At 42.7% G+C, this 15,684-nt stretch overlaps 2 protein-coding genes across 8 annotated transcripts in view; both read left to right on the top strand.

The window, feature by feature from the left end:
- The window catches only part of LOC135203319 (uncharacterized), a 319,432-nt gene that overhangs the window by 119,438 nt on the left and 184,310 nt on the right, over positions 1 to 15,684 (top strand). The window lies entirely within an intron of this gene.
- LOC135203597 (intraflagellar transport protein 52 homolog) overlaps positions 1,253 to 15,684 on the top strand; it is a 20,893-nt gene continuing 6,461 nt past the window's right edge. For 2 of the 7 annotated variants that reach the window (XR_010311969.1, XM_064233390.1), the window contains exons 1-7: positions 2,050 to 2,120; positions 3,830 to 3,972; positions 4,600 to 4,733; positions 5,579 to 5,796; positions 6,258 to 6,399; positions 6,628 to 6,730; positions 15,638 to 15,673. Coding sequence is in view for 6 of the 7 variants with exons in the window: in XM_064233390.1 (XP_064089460.1) it covers positions 3,958 to 3,972; positions 4,600 to 4,733; positions 5,579 to 5,796; positions 6,258 to 6,399; positions 6,628 to 6,730; positions 15,638 to 15,673 (648 nt within the window). In the remaining variant the exon portion in view is untranslated. Of the gene's footprint in view, positions 1,306 to 1,851; positions 1,917 to 2,049; positions 2,121 to 2,296; positions 2,419 to 2,521; positions 2,547 to 3,829; positions 3,973 to 4,599; positions 4,734 to 5,578; positions 5,797 to 6,257; positions 6,400 to 6,627; positions 6,731 to 15,637; positions 15,674 to 15,684 lie in introns of those variants that run through there. The other 5 variants (XM_064233394.1, XM_064233393.1, XM_064233391.1 and 2 more) reach the window with 5 other exon arrangements.

The raw sequence follows: 15,684 nt of genomic DNA on the forward strand, positions 1-15,684 counted from the left end.
TGCCCAATAACAACAATCTGAGTGGAACTTAGAAAATGAATCCACGGACGGACATTACTGTTAACAAAGACACGTCATGAGGATAAGACAGGGGAGCCTAGGCCTAAGCAGATGGGGGATATACCTAGACCTAAGCAGAAGGATAAGGCAAGGCCTAGCAACAGCTGATAACGGAGCTGTAACCTACGTCACGAGGATCTTAGTCATTTAAAACGGACGTAAGGACAATGACAATTTACAAGAGATAATTTCGACACTGTAGGCCTATTCAAAACGGATTTCGTATTCCTCGGAGAGAGGATCTTGTAATCCTGAAAGGATTTTGTGGATAATCCCTTAGATCTACCAAAGGATTTTGTAGGTTACTCGCTTAAAGAAAGGATTTTGTACGTAATCCCTTAAAGGAAATGAGGTTAAAAATACTAATTGTTAGCGACATAGTAGGCCTAAAGAAATGAGGATTTCCTTTTAATAGCCAACCCCCTACTTAACCCATGGATCTGATTCGCACCTGAGGGGGATTTCGGGGGATTACAAGGGGATTTTTTACCCTAGAGGATTATACAAATCCGAGAGAGAGAGAGAGAGAGAGAGAGAGAGAGAGAGAGAGAGAGAGAGAGAGAGAGACTAAGGAACGTAGCCTAGTTAGCTAAAAGAAAAAAAAACAACTGAAATCCGCAAACGGATTTATAACTCACCTGTGGGAGGATTTCGGGGGGGATTCGGGCGATTTCCTTCCCGCGGGGCGTCACCACCAGGATTCGCGAATCACCACAAGTAAAAAAAAAACACAAAACAAATCCGCTTAAAGTAAAAAAAAAAATAAACAAAAAACAACTTCTACATCATAAACATGGCGAACCCAACACCACCACACAAGAGACACGACGAAGGGAGGAGGATTATTATTCCTCTCTCTCTCTCTCCTCACGTTGAAGCCGCCCTTCGAATCGGCGAGATCCGCCGCCAGTCACAGCGACTTCCGAGGGTACGAAGCGCCCTCGTGCCCCCCAGAGAACAAAGGGCTTAATAAGCGAGTCCGACGACGGCCGAGGTCTCCTCCTGCTGCTGCTGCTGTTGCTGCTGCTGCGGGGATTTCCGAGCGCGAAAAACAAATGAACGTCTGAGGTTGACTTCCATTGATGATTCCTCTCTCTCTCTCTCTCTCTCTCTCTCTCATCTCTCTCTCTCGCTCTCTCTCTCTCTCTCTCTCTTCTCTCCTCTCTCTGGCTCGCATTCCTCGGGAACGTAAACAAACCCAAACCCAAACCCCATTCTCCTCCACAGGTAATGGTAGTAAACCAGGTGGGTAAGGTTGATCCCCAGTCATTTTATCTGTCAAAGTGAGGTTTATTGTTTTAGCTCTCTCTCTCTCTCTCTCTCTCTCTACTCTCTCTCTCTCTCTCTCTCTCTCTTCTCTCTCTCTCTCTCTCTCTCTCTGCATTCCTCGGGAACGTAAACAAACCCAAACCTAAACCTCATTTTCCTCCGCAGGTAATGGTAGGTACACCAGATGTTTACGGTTGAACCCCAGTTTTATTATCTGTCAAAATGAGGTTTATTGTTGTGGTTTTCTCTCTCTCTCTCTCTCCTCTCTCTCTCTCTCTCTCTCTCTCTCTCTCTCTCTCTCTATATATATATATATATATATATATATATATATATATATATATATATATATATATATATATATATATATCCTCGGGAACGTAAACAAACCCAAACCCAAACCCCATTCTCCTCCACAGGTAACGAGGTAAACCACAGTCGTTTTATCTGTAAAGATGAGGTTTATTGTTGTGGTTTACTCTCTCTCTCTCTCTCTCTCTCTCTCTCTCTCTCCGCATTCCTCCGGAACATAAACAAACCCAAACCCAAACCCCATTCTCCTCCACAGGTAATGATAGGTAAACCAGGTGGGTATCGTTGAACCCCAGTCATTTTATCTGTCAAAATAAGGTTTAGGCATTGTTGTGGCTCTCTCTCTCTCTCTCTCCCTCTCTCTCTCTCTCTCTCACGTCTACTTTCCTCCTCTCTCTCTCTCACTCTCTCTCTCTCTCTCTCTCTCTCTCTCTCTCGCATCCTCGGAACGTAAACAAACCACAGTGTCTCCTCCGCAGGTAATGATACCAGGTAAACCTCACTTATTTTATGTGTCAAAACGAGGTTTATTATTGTGATTTTCTCGTTCACACTCACTCTCATGCACTCATTCATTCCCTCGCGTTCCTCAGGAACAAAAAGCAAACCCTCTGATCTGTATACAGGTAATGAGGCCAACCCCTCACGTTTCACCAGTCAAAATGGGGTTCGAGGTTGTAGTTATCAAGTGTTAGGGGTCCTGTCCACCCTTTAGTACGTTATAACTCGCTCGCTAGCATTCCTCGAAACGTAAATAAACCCCAATCTCCTCCACAGGTAATGAGGCCAACCTCATTCATTTAGAGCTGTCAAAATGAGGTTTTGCCTTGGGGTTTTCAAGTGTGAGGAGTCCTTCTCATTCTCACTGCATTCTTTGGGGACATGTACCTGTGATCTCCACACAGGTAATGAGGCCAACCCCCTTGCATTTTACCTGCCAAAGTGAGGTTTTGGCATTGGGTTTTTTGAAGTGTGAGGAGTCCTCCACTCTCGCTATTCACACGAGTTGTATGCACTTCAAAAAGTTACAGCCTAACCTACCACCTGTAACTTCCTCCTGCCCTTGGGATGAAGCCATCTCTTACTTTAAGTCACCTCACCAAGGACACAATTATAAAATGGCACTGCAAGTGTTCTCAGCAGAATATCAATTGGCAATTTGCAAATGGGTCTGTGCAGGTTTCTGACCCAATGAAGTAGGCTAGCCTATGCATCTGTTGCTAAATGTAGAGCCCCTACTACATACTATAAAATATAACAGGAAGCCATTCATTAATGAGTGGAACTAGGTATAGCTGGTTCACTTAAGGTAGATTCTTGGATGAGCCCTATTCTCACGAGACGTTTGTTTGGCGGCCGCTGATTGGCTGGTACCAGGAGGTAGGCAGCTCCCAGCCAATCAGCGGCCGCCAAACTAACGTCTCGTGAGAATAGGGCTCATCCAAGAATCTACCTTAAGTGAACCAGTTATAGTGCATATTTTTGTCATTGTAATTGTTTATAAAAGTAACATTTGTCTTGCGTTTTCTTTTGTTGACAAGGTGTGTACAAAAGATTATACATACACTGTCCCACCCAAATTTTATGCCACTAATTCCTCCTATGTATTGTATGTACATATTTTTTCAATATTTAAATCTTCCACCTTTAAGCCATTAGAATTCAGTCCCTGATGAATGGCTTCTTACTATCAGTGTAAATGGGATCAATTGGATAATAATCTGTATTTTATTTTGACAATTTGCAACCAAATTTTTTCTGAAGGATTTTGTTGTAGACTTTTAATAGGACATTTTTGAATCACTTAAACTTGTATTCTTGCTTATTGTTTTAAATGGCCATGTATGAGAACATCATGCTTCAGGAATTCTTTAACCTCACAAAATGGTGCAATATGTACTGTAATTAGTAGGATGCACTGTAAAATATTGGTGGTAAATTCATAAACCTTTTTATTAGGTGAGGTGATTGTACAGTATTAGAAAAACAATCTACATGTTAAAGTTTTCTTAAGTATTATGAATGTTTTTTGCAATGTGCCAGTTATTTTTAAATATTGTCAGTAAATCAGTATAGTATGTACATGCTTTCTTCATTTCATAAAGTACCCTATGGAAATGTCTTCATCTTGAAATAGATCATGCAGTGCCCTTGTTATGTGAATTCAGTTTTAAATTTATCATTTCAGAGTTGATATGAAAAGTGGGACGCCTATTTCTACATCTGTAAGTTTAGCCTCCCTATAATTAGTGAGTGAAGTTCTGGGCTATTTCTTATTTAACATTTGATGGGCAACAGATTGCGTCTTCTGCAGCCATGGCTCCTATAGCGGTGAGTGAATATAATGTTGGTAATCTAGAGAGAATGTATTAATTTGTTCTTAATAGATTTTGGCTGATGAATGATTGTGTGTGTACTACTGTATGTTTCACCTAGAGGGGAAATGATGAACTATATAATACTTTGTGAAACAAGACTCATTTACAATTTGAAAGATAAGGTGAAAAGCATTTTGTGGAGGCATGAATTAAATTGGAATTGTGGTTAATTGCAGGATTCTGTTCCTGGCAGTTTCATATATAGTACAAGGTTTGAAATGCAACATTCCGTAAAACTGAAATAGTACATATATTAAATTGCTCTACAGTGGATCCCCCATATTCACAGGGGATGCGTACAAGACCCCCCCACCCCACGAGTAGCTAGAATATGCAAATACTTAGAACCACCATAAAAATGCTTAAAACTGCCTATTTTCTTAGATCAAACTCAAGAAAAACACACTAAAAATACTTATACCTGGTATTTTAAATAGTTTTATCACAAAAAGTACATTTAATCATGACATTTATATGAAAATCTGTAATTTGTGGATATTTCTCATTGAAAAATACTGCAAATACGCTAATACTGTGGCTCCTCTGTACTCTTTTATTAAAAGATTCATTTGTTTTACAGAAAGAAGCAGAACCCCGAGAAAAGGAACAAAGTAATATCATCATCTTCGATGAATCCAAAGGGGAAATCTTTAAACTTAGTGATGGATTCAAGGTGTTACACAAGAAACTCAAGACCCAGTGGAAGATTGTCAGGTAAGATGTTATTTAATCTGAAGTAGTTTTTTTAGAGTGAGGGATTTGTTCATATGTTAGATTTTTATGTGCACAGCCCTTCCAGAAATATAAAGGGATTGAAATTTTATACCTGTCATTTTCACTCCGTTCTATTTATTATTCTATCATTAACTCCTAGAGTACAAGTTAGGTGTCACAGAAGGCATACCAGACAAGGTATTCAGGTTCTTGTAAAGCACCATATATTTAAAGGAATGCATTTCTTTAATTATCACGTCCACATTAGTGAAGATTAGTGTGAAAACTAATTTTTTTAATCGTCTTTAAAGCGTTACGGACAAAAGCAACTTATGACCACCCCTGGTTTGCTTTTCAACCCCCAAATTAAATCCCACACAATTATACTGTTCCCCATTATTGCAGTAAAGTCAAGCTTTATATGTACATAAATGCAAAGGAGCAATTTTTGCACTTTATGCACTAAACTGTGTAATATGCTTCTAAAGAGAGTTTGTTGTGTTGTCTGTCGCCAACAGAAAGTTTGTGCTGAAAACTTTTACAGGTAAAGGGTGATATGCCTCAAATGAGCCATTGCTTGATTTCAGACTCACAGCATTTAGTAGACACTCTTTTTCAATTTTCTTTGAAAATTTGTCTCTGTAGTAGTTCAGAATCTTGAGGGCAACAATGATGTCATGAAATTCAGACCTCAAAGACCTTACCTGCTAATTCAGTGACCGCTCTAATTTAGAAGTCAACTAATACAAATAGGAAACAAAGCTTTTTTGTTATCATCATTTTTCAGTGCAGTATAGAGGGTTTTGTTTATGCTGCATAAAAAACAAATTTATTTTATATTTCAGTAACCGGGATGACCTGAACAAAGAGACCCTGGGTCAGGCACGAGCTGTCGTGATTGCCTGTCCACATCAGAAATTTACAGAAGGACAGTTTTCTATGTTGCGGAGGTTTGTTGATGAAGGGGGAAGACTGTTGGTCATGGCAGAAGAAGGAGGTGAAAAAAAGGCCAACACAAACATAAATTTCCTTCTTGAAGAATATGGTATTTCTATCAACAATGGTGAGTTTTGAAATATAAATATTCCTAACATCATCACAGTGTGATCACTGGATGTACCTTACTGGGTTATTGCATGTAAAAGAAAAGGAAATTGGTGGGTACTTAGGGTTGTTCCTGTCTGCAGTTATTGTGCCATATAAAGTGTATGAGGCACTCTGCTTTCATCAATAAATGTTTCTTATGAAATAATTAAGAAGAACTGTGGTGTAGTTTGATTTTCCATTTTTCTTTTCTGTTAATATTTGTTTGTATGAGATATATTTCTGGAGCAGTTTGACAAATACTATATTCAATTGATTTGTATCTTTAGTTCATACCTTTAATTTCATGTGTATTTCAGAGGTTTTACCTGTCTACAAATGAGATGAAATATGTAGCGTAAGCCAATCATTTTTAGTATGAGCCTATTTTTCTGCATCGGAAAACCTTTCTTGTTTTAGTTAGACTTTTCTTTCATACAGATTCAGTGGTACGCACTTGCTACTACAAGTATTTCCACCCCAAGGAGTGCCTCATTACCAATGGCATCCTGAATCGCGCCATCCTTGAAGCCTCTGGCAAAAATATTCCTGGACTCATAATTGATGAGACAATTACCAATAGGTCTGTAGTGATTCTAGTCAACCATATAAGCACTGCTTGTTCTAGTGTATTCGTGTCTCACCATAGCCCATTTATTTTATATGATTTGATGTATCTATTTATTTGAACTCAACTGGGTTAACCTCATTCATTTCAGTATAGTAGTACTGTATGCATTTTACAATTTTATGAAATCAAATAATGCTGTATCCCTCTCAGAGCTGTGAATTCTCTCCATCTTCCTGACAGGTCCATGTCCTTTATATATCCATTTGGTTCTACTCTTAACGTTGCCAGGCCAGCTGTAGCTGTCTTGTCCACAGGCAGCATATCATATCCTTTAAACAGACCTGTAAGTATAAGTTATGTTACAGTTAAATGTGTTTTGTTGGATCATAAATTTTTAATATAGTGAAAAATCTAAAAGATTTGTGAACTGTATCAGTATTGCACCACTATATACATTGTACATATATTATGCAAATACTTAGAAGGTGTAAGGGAAACTGATAATGAAAGTTGGCCAAGATTTAGGTCATGATTACCTAGCAATGTTCCAAGTGGTTCAAGTACTAAGTCATGACATTATAATATTGTAAGCCCAGTACTAATGCCTTGAGAAATGAGTCTGTATATAGGGGTTTTTATATCTGCCAATAACTGTATATGTAATAGCATAGTACATAGTAATTTGTTCATGAAACTTACCTGTCAGATATATATATAGCTGTATTCTCTGAAGTCCGACAGAATTTCTAAAACTTACGACACACGTAGTGGGAGTTAGGGTGGTTAGTACCCATTCCCGCCGCTGGGAGGCGGGTATCAGGAACCATTCCCATTTTCTATCAGATTTCTTCTGTCGCCGGTGTCGTAAACATCTGTTTACACACCTCCGCCTCAGGATTTTGGAAAACTTTTCATTGCTTCAGTATCCTCTTGACTTTTTGGTTTTTTGATTGGATCGATAGCTTGGCATACGTGACTTGGACTGTTTTTTGAATTTGGCTTAGATTTTTTCCTTAAATATGTCTGGATGTAGTTCGGCTGGCTAGCGCCAGGGTGTGCTCGAAAGTGGAATGCAAGGTTAGGCTTCCTAAAGCCTTGGTTGATCCTCACACATTGTGTAAAGGGTGTAGGGGGCAAGAGTGTAAATATGATTTGCGCTGTAATGAGTGTGAAAGCTTGGATAATTTACAATGGAAGACGTATGAATCCTACGTAAATAAGTTAGAACGTGATAGGATTAGGAGGTCTTCCTCCAGGAGTAAGTCGGGTAGCAGACAGGGTATTAATGTATCCCCTTCTAACCCTCCTTTAGATTTTGTGTCTCCTAACCCCGTAGTGTTGCCTTCGGGCCCTCAAGTGGTGTCTGCGGAGGGTAATGCCCTTTCGCTTATTCTGGATTCATTGAAGACGCTTGAATCTAAAGTGCTTGCCCTTGAAAACAGGCAAAATAAGTGCAGTGATAGTGCCCCTAGTGAAGTGGAGGGGGCGTCAGATCGGCCCTATAGCGCCTCTAGGCTGGGACCTCTGCCGGACTCCCAGGACTCAGGAGAGGGCATGTCGAAGGCCGAAGGAGGGTTACGGGGAACCCCCACCGATCTGGCGTCCCTTCAGCAGTTCCTGTGGACGCTTCCCAGGCTGCTAAGGAGCGTGCTCGAGCACGTATCCTGAAGGATTGTTTCTCGTCTTCCGACGCGTCCTCCCCGCGCAAGGGGTGGGAATCTCGTTCGGATTCGCGACCTTTGAAGAGGACTCTTCAAGAGCTTGACGCTTCACGTCATGCTTTGTCTGAGTGGCATTCTTCTCCGGAAAGCGTAGCTTTTCCGCCCCAGAAGAAGTCTAGGACGTCATCCGACGATGACGCCCGCGAGCGCCCCAGTCGCTCTAGAGCCAAGGCTGTTCCTGGGAGAAGGAAGAAGGCATCCCCTCGCCCCTCTCCTTCTCACAAGCGCAGCTCGTCTCCGCGTAAGGAGACATCTCAGACGGAGATCATCATTGCGATGCAACGGCAACTGGACGCTTTGCTGAAGCAGAAGGAGTCGGTTCCTCGTCGAAGGAAAGACGATAGACTGCCTATCAAGAGAACTAAGCAGTCTTCTCCAACGGCTCCTCTTTCGTCCCCGTCTTCTGATTTTTCGCCCTCTAGACTTCGTTTTGCTCCCCAGGGTTCGTCTAGAGGTGACGTTAGACGCCAGGTTAGAGAGAGTTCTCTACATGCTCCTCTCTCTTCCCGTAGAGAGGACGCTCGGCGTTCCGACTTCGACGCTTCTGCTGACGACGATTTTGTAGCTGTCGGACGGACTTCTATGCGTTCGGCCCCTCTTCGACATGACAGTGTTGACACTCAACGATTCGCTAGTCGGGCAGTTGATCAAGTTTCTTCGCGGGACGTTCGTAAGGACGCTTCGCGAGACGTTAGAAGAGTCTCTTTGTTGGACGCTTCGCTGGACGCTCGGTCGGACGCTGATTTGGACGCTCGAGAGAACGCTACGTTGGACGCTCAGATGGACGCTCGTAGACGTTCTAGTAAGAGCTCTGTGGACGCGAATGTGGAAGTTCGCTGTCACTCGGATGTTGTTCCCGAGACTTTGGCACGTTCGCCTCTAAAGGTGATTCCTGATCCTGTGACTGTTAAGGATCCGTTACCCTCGTCTTCTCTTCATCGTTCGGATAGGAGACTTGGAGCTAAAGGACTTCTGCCTCTTCCTTCGGATTTGCACTCGGGTAGGGAAGAAGGAGAACTTAGCGGTTCTTCCGAGGATGTTGATGAAGAACAACCTGCTACGTCTGCGTCGTCAGATTATCAAGTTTTGGCACGACTACTTCGTGATTCGTTTGGCGATACTTTCCAGCCTGCTGCTCCTCCTTCTCAGTTTTCGTCGTCGAAGACAAGCAAGTCTCCAGGTTTCGTGAAGATGAAGACGTCGTTATCTACTAGAAGAGCTTTCCGGAAGGTTAACGCCTGGATGGAGTCTAGGAAAGCAAAAGGAAGGACTACTTTCGCCCTGCCTCCGTCTAGACTTAGCGGTAAGGCAGGGATGTGGTATGAGACAGGCGAGGAATTAGGATTGAAGGTTCCTACGTCTGCTCAAGGTGATTTCGCCAGCGTGGTTGATGCCTCAAGGAGGGCCCTTTTAGCCTCAGCTAAAGTATCTTGGACGACTTCAGAACTGGACCATCTTTTGAAGGGACTGTTTAGGTCCTTAGAGGTATTCAACTTCTTAGACTGGTGTCTTGGAGCCTTAGACAACCAATCTCGTAAGCCAGACTCGATCAGCTTGGGGGAGCTGTCCAGTGTATTGTCATGCATGGACAAGGCCATCAGGGATGGCTCAGAGGAGTTAGCCTCTCATTTTTCAGCAGGGGTTCTTAAGAAAAGGTCGCTTTATTGCAACTTTGCGGCTAAGTCTGTCTCTCCCGCACAGAGGACAGAACTTTTGTATGCTCCCTTCTCGAGTCATCTCTTCCCCCAAGCTATGGTGAAGGATCTGGCAGTTAGTCTGCAAGAGAAAGCCACACAAGACCTGTTGGCTCAGTCTTCGAGACGTCCGGCTGGCCCTTCAACGTCGTCAGGAGCCCAACCGTTTAGAAAGCAGAAGCCCTTTCGTGGAGGGACTTCCGCTAGATCGTCTCCTCGAGGAAGAAGCCTTTCTAGAGGTAGAGCCCCTTCCAAGTCTAGGGCAAGAAGTGAGAGATCGTGCCTTCAGTCACCGGTAGGAGCCAGGCTGCAGTTGTTTTTGCAGAAGCCTGGAGAGTAAGAGAGGCAGACACCTGGTCTCTCGACGTCATAGAGAAGGGTTACAAGATCCCTTTCATAAAGCCGCCCCCGTTGACTTCCACTCCCAGGGACTTGTCCCCATCGTATCCTCTAACAAAGCGAAAGATACTTTTCGACCTGCTCGAGCAGATGCTCGAGAAACGAGCAGTGGAACAGGTTTTTAGACCTGGCAACGCCCAGGATTTTACAACAGATTGTTTTCTTGTACCGAAACAATCGGGAGGGTGGCGGCCCGTCTTGGATGTAAGTCGTCTAAACCTCTTTATAGAGAAGCAGAGGTTCAAGATGGAGACACCTCAGTCAGTCTGGGGCCTAAAGACCCGGAGATTGGATGGTATCACTCGACCTCCAGGACGCCTACTTTCACGTCCCCGATACATCCCCAATCGATGAAGTACCTTTGGTTTCGTACTGAAAGGGAAGGTCTTTCAATTCAGGGCTCTTTGTTTCGGACTGAGTACGGCCCCTTTGATCTTCACCATCTTAATGAAGAACGTGGCGAGGTGGCTCCATCTTTCCAACATCAGAATCTCGCTCTATCTGGACGACTGGCTCATACGAGCCTCCTCGCAGACCGGTGCCTGAAGGACTTGCAAACGACTCTGTCTTTAGCTGCGTCCCTGGGACTTCTGGTGAACTTCGAAAAGTCACATCTGACCCAACACAGTCCATCGTGTATCTGGGGATTCAGATGGATTCAGTGGCTTTTCGGGCTTTTCCGTCCCAGGAACGTCAGCAACAAGGCATAGAAAAAGTGTCGGCCTTTCTAGGGAAGGATTCATGCTCGGTGAGGGAATGGATGAGTCTGCTGGGGACCATTTCCTCGCTGGAGAAGTTTGTTTCCCTGGGGAGGCTACACCTCCGACCTCTTCAGTTCTTTCTGTCGGACAGCTGGACAGAAAAGGACAACTTCGACATGAAGTTAAGCATCTCGGAAGAGGTGAAGAACCATCTAAGATGGTGGCTCGATCCGTTGGAAGCTGTCAGAGGGCATATCCCTCAAGCTTCAGAACCCCGACCTAGTGTTGTTCTCCGACGCGTCATCTACGGGGTGGGGAGCAACTCTAGGGGGGGAGGAAGTGTCAGGTACCTGGAGAGGGGACAGGTAACCTGGCATATCAACTTCAAAGAGCTGGCAGCGGTTCAATTAGCGCTCCAGTTCTTCCAGAACAAAGTCTCCCGTCGTGTAGTTCAAGTCAACTCGGACAACACCACAGCCCTGGCATACTTGAAGAAACAAGGAGGAACACACACTCGCTCCCTGTTTACTCTAGCGAAAGAGATCCTACTTTGGGCAAAGGAGAGAGAAGTCATATGTTGACAAGATTCATTGCCGGAGTCGAGAACGTCCGGGCAGATCTCCTCAGTCGACAAGGACAGTTATTGCCGACAGAGTGGACTCTCAATCAAGAAGTATGCCAGGAACTGTGGGGTCTTTGGGGATGCCCCTTAGTGGACATCTTTGCAACGTCAAGGACGGCGAGACTTCCTCTGTATTGCTCCCGGTTCTCGATCCGGGAGCAGTAGCAGTAGACGCCCTTCTATGGGATTGGACGGGCCTGGATCTCTACGCTTTTCCCCCCTTCAAGATCCTGGGGGAGGTGATGAGAAAATTTGCAGCATCGGAGGGGACGAGGTTGACTTTAATCGCCCCCTTTTGGCCCGCAGCGATCTGGTTCACAGAGGTGATGTTCTACCTAGTGGATTATCCGAGATCTCTTCCGTTAAGGAGAGATCTACTCAAACAGCCCCACTTCGAGAGGTACCACAAAAACCTCTCCGCTCTGAGTCTGACTGCGTTCAGACTATCCAAAAGTTGGCCAGAGCGGAGAGGTTTTTCGAAATCAGTGGCTAAAGCTATCGCCACCGCGAGGAGACCATCATCAATCGCGGTTTACCAATCGAAGTGGGCAGCCTTTAGAAGTTGGTGTAAGAGAAAAGGAGTTTCCTCTACCACTACCTCTGTGAGCCAGATCGCCGACTTCTTGCTTTATCTGAAACAAGATCTGAAGTTGGCAGTGTCAACTATTAAAGGCTACAGAAGCGTCCTATCTGTAGTTTTTCGCCATAGAGGTCTTGACCTCGCTAACAACAAGGATCATGATCTATTGAGATCTTTCGAGACGACCAAGGTACCACTTCCGAAGCTACCTTCGTGGAACCTGGATGTGGTCCTCAAATATTTAATGTCAAATCGCTTTGAACCTCTTTCCTCTTCGTCTCTACGAGATTGACGAAGAAAACTGTATTCCTAACTGCTCTGGCGACGGCGAAGAGCGTTAGCGAAATACAGGCTATCAGCAAACACGTCGGTTTCAAAGGGCATAATGCAGTCTGCTCTTTGGGTATGTCGTTTCTGGCCAAAAAACGAAAAACCCTTCCAATCCGTGGCCTAGAACATTCGAGATCAAGGGTATGGCAGAGATCATTGGTCAAGAGCCAGAAAGAGTCCTGTGTCCTGTTAGGGCTCTTAGAGAGTATATTCGTAGAACGAAGGATTGCAGAGGTTCTGCGGAGAACTTATGGTGTTCGGTCAAGAGACCAAACATGCCCATGTCCAAGAATGCACTGGCATTCTTTTTAAGAAACACCATTAAAGAGGCGCACGCTTCTTGCAAAGACAGCGACTTTAAGATACTAAAAGTTAATGCGCACGAAGTAAGGGCTATTTCGACCTCAATAGCCTTTCAGAAAAACATGGCTCTTAAAGACATTTTAAGTGCTACTTTTTGGAGGAGTAACTCAGTGTTCGCCTCGCACTACCTACGGGAGGTGAGAACGACCTATGAAAACTGTTACTCTCTCGGACCATACGTCGCCGCAGACACTATTTTGGGGGCAGGAGGTAGCACTCATCCTTTCCCATAGAAAAGGGTAGGTGAGTTTTTAATATTTGTATGTTTATGGTTGTAGGGTCGGCTGCCGAGTACAGTCGTCCCTTCCTTTAGCCTTTGGTATATGGGAGTTTGTTGTTAGGCTAAATTAGTTGGTGGTTTTTGCCTCGTTGCCCTCAGAAGTATGGTCATGGTCTAGTCACATTGTGGTCCCGTCCCCGTTGACAGATCATCTAGAGCGCACCAACTACACAGGTCACTACTATCGTTTCCAGAGGCCGTGTAATAGTGTTTTTCCCAAATATCTAACAAACCGGCTTATGAATTTCCATGAAACTACAGCAATGAATGTTTCAAACATTGGCCTAATTTTTGGTGGTACAATGAATTGACAGATGTGCTTAATTAACCCGTTTACTCTTAGAAAAAAGAGGAACTTCTTCCCCTCCTTCAGAGCGTTTCGAAGAAGTGGTACTTAATGACGTAACTGTGACGCAGAGGTTCCCCCAACCCTCCTTCGGTGTTTACACCTATGGCTATCCTAGTACTCCCCCCCCCCCCTTTCCTTCTTGCCTTCTTCCCATTGTTATTAGGCTACCGAGTAAATCCCTGTTAGGAAAGACTGTGTACTGCACATATAAAATGAGCCGGAAGAGCAATAAAATGTTTTATGGTAGATAATGATTAGATGGTTAACACAAATTATCGAACATAATAGAAGAGGTTTAAAACAGGGGTGTGGAATCGCACTGAGAGATATTCTACTGGGACTCCTACAAATTTTAGATTTGCGACTAAAAAAAAAAATAGAATAAAATAAAATAAAATAAAAATATTAGTAGAAATAGAAAACAATTTTTTTCCTTGAGAGAGTTTTATATTTGGAATGATGTTATTGGGGCAAGACTGGAGCAGGATTCAGAAATAATTTCACCGACTTCGACTCCTACCTCAGAGCCCTTTTAGTACATCCAAGGTAATCATCGGCAGCAGTTGTAGTAGTAGCTCTGAACTATTTCATATAGATTCGACTTTAGTCATGGCAAATATGTTGCTTTGTCCTCGCCATTGCAAAACTACAATTGCGCTGAAACTCTTCACCATTTACACACACACATACTATATATATATATATATATATATATATATATATATATATATATATATATATATATATGTATATATATATATATATATATATATATATATATATATATATATATATATATATATATATATATATATATATATATATATATGATTTCAAAATTTATCAAATGGCCGATGTCAATAACCTTATATGAAACATCTTTTAGAAGTCTACCTTCTAAGGAATTCAAGGTACTCTCTGGTGAAATTGATATGATAAATTATATCAAACAATGCTCTCTGTCATTTTCTTCCTGGCAATTGATGTATCGAGTAACCTGTGTTGTATGGAAGAATGAGTCCTACGGCTTAACCTAAAGAAAACTATATTTCTATTGCTTTACCAACACTCGCTTGAAGTGCGAAGTGTAGGGTTAGCATGGCTTCTTTTGTCTCCTGTCATAAGTCTCATTCTTGATCTTCAATGTAAGTGAGTGGGTAAGATATAAAAGGTTGGTCTTGTGTTTAGGTAAAGTCTAAAGTCACGAATCACATTACCAGGTATGCTGAACTTTTACTGACAAAGAATTTCGTATTGCTTGGGGTATGACAATTATCTAAGGAGTTAAACAGGCGTTTAACAATTCGGGGGATGGGAGGTACAGGGGAAAAAACGTTATACCAACGTCACTGAGGTACGTCATCACTTTTGCGAATGTGTGGGTGGCTAAGACTGGCTTTAGCCTCATTTTCTTAAGTAAAAAAGATAATGAAACGTAATTGGCAATGCACAGCATTTCCCAAAATTAAGCCATTGTATGAAGTGCTCCCTGCTTTGATATCATGGAAATCCATCAGTTATTTTAGGAGTTATTTAAAAAAAACACTATTACACGGCCTCTGGAAACGTTAGTACCTTGTTGGTAACTCTAGTGAAGCAGAAGCAGGCTTGGGTGACAGTAATCACGAAGTCAGCTATGCTAACAGGTAAGGAACCAAGATGTCAATCATATACATTTATATGTTTCCTAAAATCCTTTTTCTGTCTCTCCCACCGCCAAAGGTGGGATTCAGCTATATATATATCTGACAGGTAAGTTTCATGAACAAAATGATATTGTTAAGATACAATAAAGTTTGTTCATACTTACCTGGCAGATATATATATTTTTAGTACCCACCCACCTCCCCTCAGGAGACAGTGGAGATAGAAATCTGATAGAAAATGGGAATGGTTCCTGATACCCGCCTCCCAGCGGCGGGAATGGGTACTAACCACCCTAACTCCCACTACGTGTGTCGTAAGTTTTAGAAATTCTGTCGGACTTCAGAGAATACAGCTATATATATATCTGCCAGGTAAGTATGAACAAACTTTATTGTATCTTAACAATATCATTTTCAATATTTATTTTTAGCTATATCTTCCCTGTTAGAAATCAAACGTAATGTGCAGTTAGAGTATTAATACAGTACTTCACTTGAATTGCCTAACTTCATACCTGCTATGCTTTGTATTAGAAATCATGACCCGATATAAAATTTCTTCTAGGTTTGTGCCTTTTACGAGCATCCTAGTAAACATGGACGAGTTGCTGT

Source organism: Macrobrachium nipponense, chromosome 36, assembly GCF_015104395.2.
Source record: "Macrobrachium nipponense isolate FS-2020 chromosome 36, ASM1510439v2, whole genome shotgun sequence".
Classification (NCBI taxonomy): domain Eukaryota; kingdom Metazoa; phylum Arthropoda; class Malacostraca; order Decapoda; family Palaemonidae; genus Macrobrachium; species Macrobrachium nipponense.